The following is an 18060-nucleotide window of genomic DNA, read 5'->3' on the forward strand; positions in this document are numbered from 1 at the left end:
ACTATTGCTTTCCGCAACCTTCGAGGGTATTTACATTTTTTACAGTGGCGTCCGCCATCATTGATCGGTCAGTTATTTTTAAAAAAAGGCACCTGTGTCATTTTGTGTGTGCATGCAAGCATAGTGATGCATGTGTGCACCTACAGAATGATGTATCTAGCAACAGCAGCCAGATCAGCACACCTTTGTGTGTTTTTTTTGCCGATGCTGCGCAGCAAACCGCTTTTGCTAAGCGATTAGGTCCAAAAGGTGAGACCTATTGGCTTTACAAATGTTTTTTATTACCTAGTACCCCCTGCACTACACAGGTGGCAAGACAAGATCGAAATGCTGATAATCTCACTTACCCAAGTGCTGATAACTGTTCACCAGTCTACAGTACTTCCTCCCTGTAACTCACCCACCACATTCCTGATATTAGCCTCAATCAATGAGTCTCCAGAGGTTCATTGCCCATCCCGCTCTCCCTCAGAGAGAACCACGGCTATCTCCACACTGCTCCTGGCTTTTCCTGTGCTTGTTTGTATCCAGCAGACCCACTCATTTTGCTCCACACTGGAATTCTGAGACTGACTCTGGCCATGCTGCTTACGTTTATGGAGTGATCTCTTTGAGTGATATCAACTGAGCACAGCTTCTCCTACGCAGGAACATTTGTGCATCCTGTTTATTTGAAATCATTCTGAGAGACATTTTATGTTTGCTTAAATGCAATTCATTTATGTATTCAGTGGTTTATAGCACAAATGCCACCATGAGCTATATCAGATATTTAAATGCATCTGATGTAAGTTCATATGTCCTACGTGTCCTATGATTGGCACATGATGTGTGAGTCCATGATGGAAGGATTGGCGGAACTCATGTTTACTTTCTTTTATTAGTTACTGAGTAGTTCACAGGAATGTCCTTGAGTCTGTTGGTTTGGCATGAGGAGTTTTCGGCAGGTCGTTGCTTATTATCATAGCCCATCTGAGACTGGACCAGCCCTTGGCCGCTTTGCTGAATTATTTTTATGGGCAGACGCGTTTTAATTTCTTTAGGACGGGAAGTTGGAACACATGAGTCTGGTAAATTAGAATGTATGTACCTGCAGCTGCATGCTGGCGGAAGGAAGCTTCCTACTACCGAATGCCTGCACCCTTCTGCCTGCGGGTCATCAGTGTCTCCCCATGTCAGATTCGTTTCTCAGTGCTTGATTCTGGCTAGGTCAGGTTGGCATAGCGGTAGCAATGGGTCACACTATTTCGAAGTTGGTGAATGTTTCCTTGCCCCTATAAGGATATGGGCATAACTGGGGTCTCTCTTTACCCAAGCGGTTATCTGAGGCCCTAGATGGCAGATACAAGTACCAATTCCTGACCACAAATCCGTGGAGTTTCTGTTTTCACTACCAGACATCCATTAACAGTGGTGTGATGGACACCAAGGGATTTTTAAAGCCTTGGTGGAGAGCACTTTGCAGGAGGCTGCCATTTCCTGGTGTGTGGTGGTGGACTTTCACATGAGGGTCTACCAGATGGGCTAGGTTTGTTTACTTGGTAAAACTGGACATCATCTTAATGGTAGTTCCTCCACCAAGATGATGAAATTCGCGATTATAAACTACCCTCCTTCTAAATTAAGGTTATGTATGGTGCCTGGATGAATCGGGTGTCTTCGCCCAAGATTAAACAGGGTCTCAATACAATGATGTATGTTTCTGATTGTGAGCAGGGCTGTCTGGCTGGGATAGACATCTCATTCTGTTCTACTCTAATGGAGAAATTGCCAAGTTAAGCACCATTCCCTTTACATTTGGAAATGCACTTATGAGTGGGTGGTTTAATTGTGTAAATCTATACTCGCACCTGCTGAGCCAGTGGCTTTACCTTCTGACACCTTTGCTCCCAGAACAACATCTCTAAATTTGGAAATATTTTTTCTTCTGCAATTGAAAGAATTACTAAAACAGTTTAGGTGGTGGACTTATTTGAGGAACAACACTTATCTCAGTTTGACACCTTAAAAATATAAGGACCATAAGTACAAAACGTTTTGTTGGACGCAAACCCTGTGATTCGCTAAATTATTGGGTTTGCAACTGTCGCCGACTGTATACTATATACGAAACCCATTCTAGGAGTCGGCAGTCTTACCACTCTTATATTTGGATTTTTAAATATATTATGAATTGGAATGTGTAAGTGGCATTTTTAGGAAGGTGGAGTATTATGTGGTGATGCTGGTTAGGCTTCACCATGTAATATCCTCACAAACCCCAAAAATGGTCCTTGGATTCACAATAATAATACCTTTGCTCAGTCCTGATAGTGACAAAGAGCAGCCATACTTTACTAGAGGAATATGCATTTCATAATAGCAACATGCATGGTCGTTGATTGAAACAGCTCTAAAGAAATCGGACACCAATTTATAAAAATCAGATCTTAATTTAGATACCAAAATCCGATGCATTTAACCAGAGTTATAGACTTAAGAAGCGATATAAAATCAGTACAAAATAATAAGTGAAACTTTATCCTTGTTACCAATGGTAAAAACCACTAGTGACAATCAGTCACTTGTAGGTCGAGTTGCATGGAACCCAAGAAGGGTAAAGGTGATGCGGGTCCCAGGACCAAGTCACAACAGTCAGTTTGATTTGAACTGGCTCTAGAAGCCGTTCGGGACCCTGTTATCTATCTTCCATAAAACTATATAGGACTTAAGTCATCAACCTGGTAAAAGAAGGAGCTGGAAACATTACAATGAAGGAAAGTAAAGTGTGAAATTGTGGAACAAAATGTGCAACTGGTGAAACTGCATTAATAGACCCTCATGCCTCCTACCAAACATGCTCTTTCAAGATGCACCCTCCTGTGTCTCACTCTATTTGGCATTAAGGTACTATCACTGCAAATATGGTTGACGTGGCAGTAATTAACTGCTGTCTGTTTTGTTTTTTGTGGTTAATTTCCAGTTTAATCCAGATGAAGAGGGTTTGAAAGAAGTTTCAGAAAGAGTAAAAACAATGCCTCATGTAATCCTGACATGGTTTGGACCCTTCCTTCCATTTGTGTCCCTTGTGCATCCAGAGTACGTTAAACCTTTGGTGACCGCGTCAGGTACAGTAACTTGTGATGATGCATGGGGTAGGTTAAGCTGCATGACTTTATTGGGTTATAGGTTATATTTTGGCTTAGTGTAGATCAACCGTGGTTCCTCCGGAGCGGAGCAATGGTAGACTTTAAAGATAACTAATAAATGGAAAAAATATTCCATTTAGATTCTGTTTATATAAATGTATCTCATGTTGGTGTCCTGAAATGTGACATTTAACAACATTGGTCGATTCTGGTGAGGATGTATGTGTTTGTTAACCCCTTCGGTGCTCATGACGGAACCGTTCCGTCATGACCACGCCCGCGCAAGATTCCGTCAGCACAGCGGCGGAATCTGCGCAGCATGGAAGGGGTTAATGGTGGCGTATGGCACACATACAGATGAGATGGTAATGGCGGTGATAGTGGTGATGTTTGCAACATTAGGTAGTTTGGCTTGGTGGTGATTAAAGGAATAGTTGTATAGATGTGCAGAATGTTACTTTGTGTAAACACAATTCTGCATATTTTAAGCAGCACATTGTTAAAGTTGGAGAGTTTTAAACACACTGAAGGCTTTTCCATCGGTGAAGGATTTTTTAGTCAAATTCAACTTTGAAAAATTGCCATGGAATATCAGGCTTGATGGATCAATTTCTGCAAAAAAGATGTTATAAACAAGTAAAAGAATGTACCATACAATCATTTTTTTAAAAATCTCAAACGTATATTACATCTTTTTAGGTAAGCTCAATCTTTCTTAAAGTTACAAAGCTTTAGCACATTACACAGTTATAGATGCCTTTTAGGAGTTGAATTGGACTTATTGTTCTTAGTATTGTAAATGGTATGTGGAATATTTATTGGCAGCTATAATGAAACAGAACCCCACCACCAGTGATGTAAAGATTGCCATGAAAAATTGTAAAGTTTGATTTTCATTCAGTTGTCTTGTTACTTCATCGGAGTAAATAATTGGCACTTCTGCAGACTTCATGAAGAATTTCATCAACTTTCAAAAGTTCTAGCAGGCGATGATTGCTGAATTGTGTCATTTCTATTGTCTGCAGTATATGAGGAAGCATGTTGTGTTGACTGTGTTATGTTGTGGGGTGAGGCGTGGATCAGATCAAGAATGGTGCTTCCTGAGGGAAATGTAATTGTATGAGCTTGGTAGTGATGTTGGTCCTGAGCTTGTTCCCGTCATATGAAATAAATGATGGGTTTGTCGTAAGTTGTAGGGGTTGGCTAAAATCCTTGATGACAGCACTTGGGGTAAGTGCAGTTGGATATGTTGGTGGTGGAGTGTAGGGAGCAATGGTCCTATTGTGTGATAAAGCACTTGATGTAGCCCTGATATTGGATGCGTGCCCTGATAGTGATACATAAAAAATGCAATACGCTGAGTTTAGTGGTGATAATGCCTTTTGGTGATATTGCTTTTGGGTGAGATTTGGGTAGTTGGGGGAAGTCTTGAAGACTTTGCTTTGAATGCAGTCACTGGTCATGACAGCTATGATTAGTGTGTGGGGATGTGTGCTTCTGTAGTTGCTGAGCCTTGTGTTTAAGGGCTGCAAGAGATCAGTGGTGGCAGCTCTGGTAACTATTATTAAATGAGTTTGGTGGCAACTTTGGCACCTATGGTGGCTGATGTTGGACCAGATTGCACGTGATGACAGTCCCCATGGAGGCACGATGAACACAGGTGGTAAAATCAGAGCCTAATTACATGTAGTTAGAATATCAGAAATAGTGGAATGTCCTTAAATAGGGTTGCTCTAAAAACTCACATCACTGTTACTCAACCGTTTCCCCTTTAACTGAGGATCAGTGGTGGACCCAATCTCTCTTAGACTCGAACGTGCATCTGTGTGTGTAAAGCATGTTATCCGTGTCGTAGGCTACTTGGAGGGGGGACGTAGCATTATTCCTTTTGTAACATATTTAGGTGTTTGGTTGTTAACTGCTTTACGTGTGGCATTCTGCACTTGGTCAGATTCACTTTCACATTGGCAACCAACAAAGGGTTTGGAATAGTGACCTTATCTGTTCACTAATAGGAGTGCTTGCTTGCGGATCTCTGCAACAGGCACATAACCCACTGAGATGTAATAGGGTATGCTTTATTTTACACAACCAGTTATTAAACACTATCGTTAGAAACCTGGACAGATAGTGCAACAAAACAATATAACGTGCTGAAGGGTAGATTTACAGTAGTGCAAGAAAGAGAAGCCGCAACAAAGACCGGTCGCGTCAGGGCTTCATATTTTTGTCTCTGTCATGGGTACTCCTTTCAACACCTCTTAAACATGGACCTAGAGGGGTCATGTTTCGCATAAAGGAAAGAAAACATATTATTCACCCAACACTGTAGCTAAACAAACAACTCCAGCAATACAACCCGACAATATATAGAATGTTTTGACAATTTTGCAGCAAACGCCTCTACATATTCTTTTTGTCGACTTTGTCGTGCTGCTTGACACTGCCCTGGCTATTTTCTTTTTCTCTCCCAGTACGTTGCTCCCCTTGCAACATCGCGTGTAATGTACACATATGCACGGCATGTGCATTCAGAAAACACATTTGAACAGGGAACATATAAGAGGGACATTGGGAAACTAGCTTTGTAAATAAACTTAACGACATTTGCTGGTCATCACACAACTTGGTCTAGTTCAAGTTGCAAATTACTTCCTGGACCTGAATGAGTTAAAAGCATCAAGATCTCACCCAATCTAGTAATTTTTCAGCTCTGCGGCACCCAAGTACTTCTTTCTTGTTATTACAAGTTGATTCATAGTTGTCAGATGTAGCAGCCCATTTATTAAGCTCTTTGAGATTTTCAGAAGAAATATGCGCTTCAGACTGGAAGTGAGTTAAATCAAAGACACTCCATGAGATTATAAGGCTACAAGCGAATTAAATAAATAAATAACAGTGCGGGAGGGATGGGGCAACGAGCAATGAGCGAGAAGGGGGCAGGATGGAAAAAAAAGTACATCCACTTGAGCCCGATCAGCGGAAGGACACATATAAATAAGGCATCAATCAGTAGTTTGTCCATGCTCTCTATCATAGGGACAACACGAAGAAGAAAGTGAAACTGGATGCGATGACCGGACACAATGAGCAATCAGAAGAAATGAAATCAGAGTGACCATTAAGCTAACCAAAATTAAGTAATGGGTGGGCTCCAAGCCCATTTTTAGAGTTTTTTTAATTTTACACCAAAGCTGCATGCAGGCTCGACCTAAAGAGGACCTGCTCATTTTTTCTACTCACTAAGGAGTCTCTTGCCGATTAATTCCTGGTGAAGATAGCAGCCTTCCACCACTAGGAGGGTAGCGATTTGGAGCCCCTCCCGGTCCAACCAGACAGCAGTTCATGAGACAGGCCTAAGTCACAGCGAACACGCATGATCTATGTTTGTCTATGACAACAAAATCAGCATTAGGAATCCGGACATCAGCAAATGTGGGGCACTCGGGCAGGGATGCATGTTCATTACCATGCAGAGGATCTTTCTGCCCCAACACCTACTCTTCAAGGTCCTCTTTTTGTTTTTGTCATATTTTTATGTGGTTTGTGATCTTTCAGTGTCTTCGGGACCACATTGTGGAATAACTTTAACCATGAGCTTTCTATAAATCTGTTGGTATCTATTGTTTCTCAAGAGGGTAGAACTTAGATCTTCTGATCAATGCACTCCCTCAGCTTATGTTTGCATCACCGTCTTTTCTCCTTTGCCTTGACACTTGTCTTGGCACCAAGATACTCTTGGGTGTAACTTTGCACTGTTCTTGTTGAGGGCAGGTCGAGAATTTTCAAATCAAATTCCCAAAGGGAGGCTAGGGAAGAGGGTTAACCGAACAGTCAACTTTGAAACAGCACCGGGGTTCTCGTATGGTATTGTTAAGTAAATACCGAGCTAGTGTCATGTTGGAAATGTTGTGCAGATCTACCATAAAATGACAAGGGAGGCGTAGTTTACTGATAAGATGTGAGACATTGAATACTGAGAGGAAGCCAGAGGTGGGTAGATATGTATTTTAGCCCTCCTAAGTGTTATTGCTCACTGATTCTTCAGTCACCTGAACTTTGGAAATTTAAAATGAAAAAATGAAATAAGAAAAGGTAATTGATTGAGGACTATCAAAACATCGAGCTGTGTTTTTAGGCGAAGAAGTTTGCAATTTTATTTTTTAAATGATGTCACACTCATGCATCAGAGTTCACCTAAATCAATTGCACTCCTCTCTGGCTGTTTGGTGTTGCTATTTCAATATTAAGTGAATTGTACTTGACAATTATATCTTACAGTGTGCTTCCCCACTACAGTGTTATTTGTTGATAATTGGTATCGTAAGGTGTTAAAACCCCATGGCTCAGAATCTGGAATGTATTACTACCAATTTTTATATGTGTAATATGATTTTAGAATTTACACCTTTTCAAATGTGGTTTAGTTGACAGATGGAAAAGGCCTGCTAACTCTTTTTTTACACTTCTGGAGTCTGGACTGTGATGATGCCCTGGCTGTGGTCCGAGAAACACCTCAGATGGTGGGCATGCTTGAAGGATAAGCAGGGATGCTTGTTGTAATGGCTTTGTAAATGATGCAGCTGGTTTTGAATACGCTGAGTGTCAGCGAGGGGAGACAATGGAGTTCCATCAGGAATAGGGGGGATGTGGTCAATTTCTTCCAGCCCAGTATCTGACATGGGCGGCATGTAGGATGCCTGACAGGGGTGCCAGTGTGGAGTCTGTAAGACTACGGGCACGCTTTTGCCACCATCGAAATCCAAGAGTATGAGGCCCTCAGCAGTTCTAACGTCATATTCTATAAGAAGCTGTTTCACCTTTTTTAGGAAAGAGCTGGTACAGGTCATCTTTGTGTTTTTTCTGCCATTGTGTTCCTTGAGGATGGGTTAGTGTCAAGGGTGAATCCAAATTACTTTGCACTTGGTGGAAGTTGGGGTTCAAACGTTGAAGGTTCATGTCTTTGTGCCATACTGGTACTACTTCTTGTGTGTTGTTCTTGGCAAATGACAGGAGTTCTGTTTTAGTTGGGTTGAGCTTCAAGTAGGTGCTACCCATCCAGGTCTGGATGATGTGCAGGCAGTGGTTGAGGCATTGAATGCCTCTAGCTAAGGAGGCTCAAGTAGATATCAATTCAGTTTTCTGAGATGATGTTTGGAAGCAAATTGACTTCAAAGATGTTTATTTTCACTAACCCATGCAGTAAAACGTTTTAAAGAACTTAAGATTGAGTTTTGTCCACTTGCAGTTCTTGGTATTTGCGTTCATCTGGCAATGATACTCTCACTTCTTGGCTCTTAGCTGTGGGTTGTGGTACTATTTATTTGCATTAAATGGGAATTTTTACTCCCAGGCATGATTGTTTAGGAACCTTATGTGGAAAAGAGAATCTCAAGATGTTGTTGGTGCAGTGGGGCATTGTGGGCTTACCCTCTGTAGCTAGGACAAAACAAATAATTATTTTTGTTACATTATTTTCTGGACTCGAACACTAGTTGCCGAATAATGCACAGAATGATGATTCTAGAATCTTTTCAAGCTGCAAGGCAGCTGCTACAGGTCAGTATATTTTTTTCTTAAGGCTGGTTCTTCTGTATGCTGAGGAATAAAGTACTGTATAATATATTTTTTTATAAAAAATATGGTACACAAGCCTAGGTTCGCGGAAAGCACTTGTACTTGACTTTCAGCTGCAATAATTCCACAAGACCAAAATTACAATAAGACCCTGATTTAGCCCCACTTATTATTACGAGATTGAATGTGCAGCCCTTTTCTCCATCTGTCTCCACATAGATGCAGGAGGCTGTCGAACATCAAGTACTGCCTCAACCTGATACTTTAAGGTCCACACATCTGAGGGAAGGTATGCAAGTGCATGTGCTGCTCCTTCACCTCTTTAGTATTCAAATCACCTCACCTCGTTGTTTACAGCCCAGAGCAGTGGAAGGGTAAGCGCAGCGGTGTCTCTCCTTGCACTGGCAAACCCCACCTTCCACAGGTCTGTAGATGACTTTAGGAAGCGGGGATCTAGAGTTGCTACAAGGTCATCAGGTACACTGTCTCCAGTCCTGTATTTTTTTGCCTGAAGATCATTGTTTTCAGATGTGTTGGTCTATTTAGTTCCCTGGAAGCAAACCAAGACTACCCAGAATGCACTAGGCTATCGCATGAACGTCAAGGCATGGAAACGGTGTTCATAATGGCATGGTGGGAGGTGGTCACACTATCCTCTTTGCAACGGCTCCTCCATACTGATAAGTCCACTGCTGAAAGTGGTGGCTGGTCCTCGCTCTCCTAAAGGAATGAGTGGAATAGCCTGCACTGGGAATAGGGGAAGTGAATCCTGAGCGGGGTGAAAGAGGGTGTCACAATACCGGTACTTTCCTTTGACTATATAAAGTGAAGCCGGAGGTGCCACCTGAGGGAATTGGGAGATTGCGATAATTTGCACTGCATTGCTTAATGTATGTCAGTAGACAGCGGAGGGATACTCGGAGCAAGGCCGCATGGTGTGACCTAACTCTGAATAATTGTTTGCAGGCAAAGAGCGATGAGGAGGGGTTGCAGGATGTAGACCGGATCATCTACCAACACGTTCACATCTGCGTTTGGTGGTTCGCCCCCTACCTCTCACTAATCCTAGTCTTTCATCCGGATTGCGTAGGCGCTCTCCTCCGTGCATCAGGTAGCAGCACCACAATGCAAAATGAGTGACACATGTTTTGAATTTCTAAATCAGCTTTATGAATATTATCTTAACGTTATCTTATATGTTATGTTTTGTGATTTTTTGTTTGGTGCATAATCTGTAGTTGATATTGTACCGTAGCGTGAAAAAGCATCAAAGACCTTCTATTAGCCGTGCACCGAGGTATATTAAAGTCTCTAGCAACGAGCTCAAGGCTAAGGAAGAAGGAAGCTTAACTCATGATAAAGATCCTGGTGTGGAAATACTTGTTCCTCATGAATGATAATGAAAAGTCTTGTTACAACTGACATCTCTGAAAAGGAGTCAAAATAAATGTAATAACTAAATACCGGAACAGTTCAAGAGTTTAGATGAGTGTATACTCTAAAAGGGAAAAGCTTTTTGAACGTTTGAAAGATTTTACTGTATGGTTGTGCTAAACAAAAACATAGTGTGCATAAAAAAGTTACATATGCAATTGCCAACATTTGTTTTGTCCTCTGATCATCAGAGTGCGAGAACATGTGGTAGTGGAAGGTGTGCTTGTGATTTTGCAACTGGAGAAGGTAGGCTGTAGGGCATTCCAGACCGTTACAAGATGTTCTTATGTGTTAATCAATGTAAGATGAGCCCTTAAACCAAAACTGGTTGATTTGTCAGGAAAATATATGGCAGACCTAATGCCTAGATCTTTGGGGCTAAAGAGAAATGCATCTTAAATCTGTTTGAGAGAAGGGCTTGATTGAGGTGTTGGAACCTTGCTGTGTGTTGGATTATTCACTTACACAGCTCTTTAGTTTTAGAATCCACCTCTTATTGTAACTACACACTGTTAGGTTTGGCCTAACCTTTTTTCTTTAAATGTGTTTCAGTATACTTATTCGCACTAACAACAATTACTCTTAATTTTTATGTTTATTTATTTTATTCAGCAACTTAATATAAATAAGTTAATGCTTGAGTTGTAATTTAATAATTTCTCATTAAGGAAGGCCCAAGGTTAAGTGGGGACGGGACTTGGGGTAATAACTATAACAAAACGCACACTGGTTCCCTGGTAACAATACCTTAGATGCAAAAATAAAAATGCAAATAAAATGTATTCATAGGAGTTTATGAAAAACAATTTCAAGACAGATAGCAGAGCGTTGAATGTTGGTGCAAAACAAACGTGCTTGGTCCACTCTTTAGAATTAATTATATGATAATATTATAATTGGCCATTTGAGGATAACATATTCCTTCCTAATATAAATAATCATAAAAAATACTGTTAACATCATTTTATGCAATGTCATGCTGGTTAAATTTAGTTTAGCTCCCCCAGTTGTTTGTACATTTTTGGCACACTTAAAGCACACTTCACTTTACTTATTAACTAATAGTCACAGTGTAATGCACACTTTGACAGTGTACCATTACTTCTGTATTTGACCTAAAGCACACAGCCTCTCTGATGATGCATTGGTCACTCGGGATATGAAATTCCCTTCTCTGTTTTTCCAACTTCTTTCAGATACAGCACCACCAATTGTGCCCATTCCCCAAATGTATTGCTCGGGGGAAATATTGTTAATCTCTTAAACCAAACCCAAGGTCTTCATGGTCTTTATTCATTGCATTTTTCATTGGTATTGCAGTGGAAACAGTACAACACCAACTTTTAGAGACCATTCAGTGTAAACCTGCTAAAATTTAGCAGTTGCTGAATTCAATCCTGTAAGGTCATCTACTTCTGTATTTGCTACATTCGATCTTCAGTGTTTGATTTTAGATTCTCTCACAGTCACCTTCACACGAGTGTACCGGATCACATTCTGTTTTTGGTTAACATGTTTGTATGTCATCATCAATAGAGAACACTTTCTCTCCATCTCTGTAGTTGTTGTCTGTAGATTAATAGTGTCATTCATGAGTGTCTCTTAACTGGTGTTGCACCACCAAACCTCTGCTTCCTAAATTTGCTGGAGTATCCCTTATTGGCCATCATGCTTTCCTAAAATATATATCATTTGGACAAATAAATACTGTGATTCTGAACAGCGCTCAAATGTTGAGACTTGGATGGATTTTGCAATTATTACATCATGTTGATTATTGATCTAAGGTGTCGTGTGAAGCTCTGAGATGTTGCATTACAACCACAAATGACAGTCAGGAAAGCCAGAGTTGCTCTTCTTTATATTTTTTTATGGTTGCACAAGCCCACCCTCTTGACGAGTATAAAAAAAAACATCTTAATACTTCCCTAAGGTCCTTACTGACTGAATGCGTGACTTCTGTAGAGCCAGGTTCCCCAGTATTATGTATGGTTTGCTTCTATACACCCAGACCACAGACAATGGAGGTGGCTCGATGGAGGTGCTGGGCGCATGAAATTGAATCACAGTTTTTATTAATGTCAGAAAGCTTTACTTTGTTGGAGCCATGGGAGGCAGCCCGTGGCTTTACTTTTTAGATGCAAGAAATCTACCACTGCCCTTATGGAGTAAAAGAGTAGGAGGAGACATTTTAGTGCACAAGAGAGTAGACAAAAAGAGAACACTGGTTAAAAAACAAGAAGGACGAGGTGAAAATGGATTAAAACTGCTTTAAGCCACCTCCTAAAGATATTCTTGGGGGATGTCCTGCCGTGCTCCAGTGGTAATGCTTAATTTATCAATTTAAGTTATTACCAATGGAAATATTTGTGAGCTGGAAAAAACAATAAATACTGGCTGTTTGTTTTTATGTGATTTAACTTCCAGGTTACACCTAATGAACATGGGTTAAGAGTTTTGGCTGAAAGAGTAAAAAAATTTCCACATGTTGTCCTGGTATGGCTTGGACCCTTCGAACCCCTTGTGTCATTGGTTCATCCGGATTATGTCAAGCCTGTTGTGGTCGCGTCAGGTACAGTAACTTGCAGGAGTACTGGGTAGGTGATGCTGAGGAGCATTGGTGAATTAGCGATTGTACCTGGGGTGTGTGTAGATTGTGGATGTGCTACCTTTGGCTACAAGGGCTGGAGCAATGATAGACTTCAGGATAGCCAATAACATGGTAAATAGTCAAATTTTGATTAATTGTATGTAAATGTATATTGTGTGGATGTTCTGAAAATCTGACAAGGTCAAACTTTGGACAATTCTGAAATAAATGGATGTGACTGGTGGCGGATGTCACACAAGGTATGTGTAGGTGGAATGAGATCAGTGGTGGTTGTGGTGGGTTATGCTGTTGGTGATGATAGTACAGCTGATAGTGATTTGCAGAGTTTCCACTTGTGCACGCAAAAATCTGCATAATTGAAATGCTGCAGTGTGTTGAAGTTACAAAGACTGAATGTAGTTAAACGTTTCACCATTAGGGATGGTTCTTTAATTTAAGCTAATTTAAGCTAATGTTTCGGGAAAAAATCTCCCTTTGAAATATCAGAATTAAAAATAACACATTTTCTCTAGTTTGATGTAATGTCTCTAAGGTGTTTAAATCGTTTTAGTAGACAAGTTCAACATTTTTTCAAGTAACTTCAGAATAGGAGATTAGAAATGATTTTTAAAAAGTTACAGAAACTATGTAGAAGTTAAATTTGTATAGTTGGTCCAAACTTTCAAGATCTTTCTCAGGATTCTCAATGACCCTTTTTGGAGAAGTAAGAAAAGACTTACCTTATGCTGTGATGTAAATAGTGTGAGGAACAAAAATGCTAACTTTGATTTTGAAAAAGCCAACTTCTTGAAGATTTTGCTGAAAGGTAGAGAAGGTGGCATTTGCACTTTTTCTGCACCCCCTATACTTGACTTATATGACGAGGGTTTGCATTTTGCCGAAGGTCATACCTGAGGAGTGTTAGTCAGGTAGGATCACTAATGGTGGTACTCAGAGTAATTTTAGTTTAATTAGTCTAGTGTGGTGGTTTCCAGTTTGACGTTGGTGGTGATGGAATAGTCTGAGCTTGGAAGAGTTAGAGAAAATACTTGGTGGAGGCACCTCTGGTGAGTGCAGTTGAATAAGTTAGTGTTGGGCAGTGTCTGAGAAGACAGATCGTGCTATTGTGTAAGTTTAAGTGCGCTTTATCCAGCCTTGATCCTGGATGGGAACCACGGGTGGTGATGTTGGCATCTGGCGATGCTGTACTTGCTTTAAATCAAAGCTGGTAAGGAAAGAAGAGTGTTTGGATGAGATTGCTGTTTGGGGCAACTGTGGTAAGTTGGATGAGTTTGGTGTTGATGTCAGTATCTAGGATTTGTGCTGTTGATGGCAAATATAAGAAAGGGTGTTTAGAGGTTCCAGTAAAAAGTTGATTGCGTATATGTGTGTATTTATATATATATATATCACTGAAAAAACCATAGGTTTCACACACGTTATAGTTAGGAATTAGCATTTAAAAAACCTTGCAAATTCACTGAAAAAACCATAGGTTTCACACATGTTATAGTTAGCTGTACATTTTACTGATAAAAAACCAATGAAATTCCCCCGTTATAGTTACTGTAGGCAACTATAACTCACGCGACCGTAATCCTCTGCTGATGCTAATTCTGTATTTAGACACTTATTTGCCCATGTCTTCTTCCATTAAATTTTAGCTATACATATATTACAAATATTTTTTTTTCATAAAGACACATATGTCATCAGCAGAGGATTACGGTCGCGTGAGTTATAGTTGCCTACAGTAACTATAACGGGGGAATTTCATTGGTTTTTTATCAGTAAAATGTACAGCTAACTATAACATGTGTGAAACCTATGGTTTTTTCAGTGAATTTGCAAGGTTTTTTAAATGCTAATTCCTAACTATAACGTGTGTGAAACCTATGGTTTTTTCAGTAAATTTGTACGGTTTTTTAAATGCTAACTTACTTTACGCCATTCGTGGCGTGCGCGCCCAGTTAACGCAGTTCGTTCCGTGCGCACACGGTGCGCTTCGCGCACCGCGCGCCCACTTTACGCAGTTAGTGCCATGCACGCACGGTGGTCACGCGGTGCGCTGCGCGCACCCACATTATGCGGGATGGGCCATGTACGCACGACGCGCTTCGCGCACCGTGCGCACATGGGGGACATATTATGCGCATCGTTGTGAAATGTTTTATTTATTATTTTCATTTGTTTGATATGCCATGCACAAATGGTGCCCTTAGGGCACCATTTGCACTTGGGGTGGGGAGAGTGTGGATAATTTTTTTTTTTTTAAACCAATTTTTACCGTACGCGTACGGTAAGCGTAATCGGCGATTTTTTGAAAAAAAAAAAAAATTTTTGGCCTTGGGGGTTGTTTGGGGGCCCGTATATCACTGCTGGGTGAATATTATCTCAATAAACTGCCCCTTTACACATTTTTGGGCTTCATTTATGCTGCCCCACTCAGAGTGCGAGAGAGAAAATGGCGGCCGCCGCTTCCTGGTTTCGGCCGAATCGAATGTTTACTAAGATCTAAGAGCCAATCAGAATTGCGCTCGCGCACGTCACCGTACGCGTACGGTAAGCGCACCGTAAGCGCACCGTAAGCTGGCTCAGATATATATATTGATTTAAAGGCTATTTTCTCAGAATCTACTGAACAGATTTACACCAAACCTACAAAAGGCACTTCCTTGACCTGAGGACTACCTCTCTGCCAAATTTCAAGTAATTCTGTTCAGCCGTTCGGGCTGTAGCTGTGTCTAAAGGTCCTATGTAAAAAATGCATGGGAAAAACGCGTTTTGGGATCCCCTTTTATCTCAGCCCCCGCTTGACGAATCCCCCCGAGACTTTTAGGGTAGGAGCGGAGCGTAGCGCCCCACCTATTTTGAAAAATTCGCGAGGATTCGTCGACCGGCGCAAAAGTTATTCAAAATAGAATGTTGCGGATTTCCTATGGAAACGTGGTCCTAACTATAACTACCTACTGGCAACCGCCAGTAGGTAATATATATATATATATATATATATATATATATATATATATATATATATATATATATATACATACACACACACACATACAGAGGGAAAAAAGTTTAAATGGTAGATAAAACATACAATTTTAAACGGAAAAAAACACTTAAATTCACCAGTTATAATTATCTCAAGTAACTATAACTCACACGCTAAATTGACTATAACTCATACCCCGACATGCACAGTGTTGTTATCAATGATATGATTTCAGATGTTTTAGTCATGTTATCAATGATGCCATAAAACATGTAATTCGTGGTGTAATATGGGACGTAATTAGCAGTGCATGGTGAGGGTGCAAGTAATAATTACTTTAGGGCATGAGTTATAGTTGATTGAGATAACTATAAGTTGTAAATTTCAGTGGTTGTTTTTATTTAAAGTGGTATGTTTTAACTGACATTTTCACCTATCTATACAGTCCCTCTAACCTTTGTGCTTTTTAGTGCATTTCTTAGTTTTTTTTTTTAGTTTTTTTAACATAAAGTTGTCCATTCCTGTGCACGGCATGTGTTTGTGCTCCCATAACTCAGCGAGCATGCACACCTCCCGCTATGAGCGGTGTGGAATTGCATGCAAAGCTTGGCTTGTGGCCAGGCCCTGCACCCAACCGTTCCCCCGGCAGGCGCCTACACCCCTCGCTTTCAACTGCTCATGGCGGACTATGTTATGTAACAAGGGTGATTGTAAGAAAGGCAGACCTCTTGGCTTTGTCAAAGGGTTACCGGGCTTATTGACTATATATAGGGGTCAGCACATGAACATACATAAAAAAGACCTATTGGCTTTGTCAAAAAGTTACTAATAACTATAATAAAATGTATATTTAAAAAATGTACACAGTGCAGTGTTTAATAATAGTGATGTATATTTTCAAAAAAGCATTATTAAAAATAAAACATTAAACATATCTGACTCTTTTTTAACATTTTTAGGTCGAGAAGTGCAACCATAGAACCAACCATAGGAGGTCCTTGTACTCCAGCTGAAAAGGATATAGCTCCAGGTTGGAGTGCTTTAAAAAATGCAGGAAGCTTTCCTGGTGTCATGGATTCAGTGGCCCAGGAGAGTCCGGGCCTGAGTTATATGTTGACGGAGTGAAAACTCCATCTCAATAGCGACTGAGTTTCTTCCCCGCAAACATAATAGTCCGCCCGCCCGATTTAAATGTGGGCGAACCATAGCTTGACAATGGCGGGGACTACTCCCTCTCCACTGTGGTTCAGCTCCTGCGATGGACAGACAAATGAGGGCCGTCAGAAGTTTGGCTGTATGTCCGGACACCTAATTTAGATGGGTGGACACACAGCTGATTTTCAATGGCTCCGACCCCCATCGCTATAGGAGGAAACGCCCATGGCAAGGAGGGCATTGTGTTTTTTTATTTTCAAAAAGAAAATCTCACTTTGGGATTCTAAGTGTTTTTAGACATTTCAACAAATACTTGTCCTAAACTAGCTCAACTAATTTTATTTTGTAAAAGTGAGCATGAGCTATAACGAGCAGCCAGAGAGGTGTGCTTCAGTTGTGGTTTTACAACTGGATAGGCTATTCTTATAATAAAGTAATGATTGCATGCAGAGATTATTGATTAATAGACACACGTCATATTACCTGAGAAATGCAATGACCTTCTTTACCATGTTGTTTGTACCTAGCCACGTAAGTAGACATGAGACACTGCGGGAAAAAATATTTCTCTGCTAGATCCCAATGCATACATGTCTGGCTTGAGTTTAAATGCCTTGCAAGCCTTTTCATGGGACGGATCCCAGAAGAGATCCGATTTACGCCTTGATGACACTTGCCCAGGTCTATGATGTTTGGGTGCCACCTCTCTCTCTTACCATGCTAGACTTCAATACACTTATTTACACTTTCTGCAGTGTCCTGTGGCTTTTCTATACATATTGTTCAAACATGGTTCGATTGGTTTGATTCCTCAAGCGGAGCTTGAGCTAAATGTGTAATAATATTTCATGATCTATTTGCGTTTGATCTTGTTGTCATATTGGCCAACTCCCTAGATTACATTTTGCTAACAAGAATTGCAATAGGTTGTAGGAACAATTCAATGAAAACTTTTTTCTATTAAGATGAGTCAAAAACATCACACAATTTACCCTAACTCTTTAAACACTTAAAACAGAAAAAATGATTATACGGGGCCAATAAAATTCATCATTCTAATACATAAAAATAAAACTACACTGGTATATGATGGTTTAAGTCATACTAAATATACATCGTTTCATCCAAGTCATATCTTTGGTTTAGTTTCCCCAGTTGCTTTGCAAAATGTCGGCTCG

At 40.5% G+C, this 18060-nt stretch overlaps 1 protein-coding gene across 13 annotated transcripts in view; it reads left to right on the top strand.

Annotated features, from left to right (window-relative positions):
• The window catches only part of LOC146856305 (ultra-long-chain fatty acid omega-hydroxylase-like), a 200101-nt gene that overhangs the window by 109917 nt on the left and 72124 nt on the right, over positions 1 to 18060 (top strand). For 4 of the 13 annotated variants that reach the window (XM_085654402.1, XM_085654413.1, XM_085654401.1 and 1 more), the window contains exon 3: positions 12567 to 12711. The exons of 6 other annotated variants lie outside the window; for them this stretch is intronic. In XM_085654402.1, coding sequence (XP_085510528.1) covers positions 12567 to 12711 — 145 coding nt within the window. Of the gene's footprint in view, positions 1 to 2962; positions 3108 to 12566; positions 12712 to 18060 lie in introns of all 13 variants that reach the window. 3 more of the 13 variants (XM_085654407.1, XM_085654408.1, XM_085654403.1) reach the window with 1 other exon arrangement.

The sequence above is a fragment of the Triturus cristatus genome, chromosome 4_1 (assembly GCF_964204655.1).
Source record: "Triturus cristatus chromosome 4_1, aTriCri1.1, whole genome shotgun sequence".
NCBI classification, from domain to species: Eukaryota; Metazoa; Chordata; class Amphibia; order Caudata; family Salamandridae; genus Triturus; species Triturus cristatus.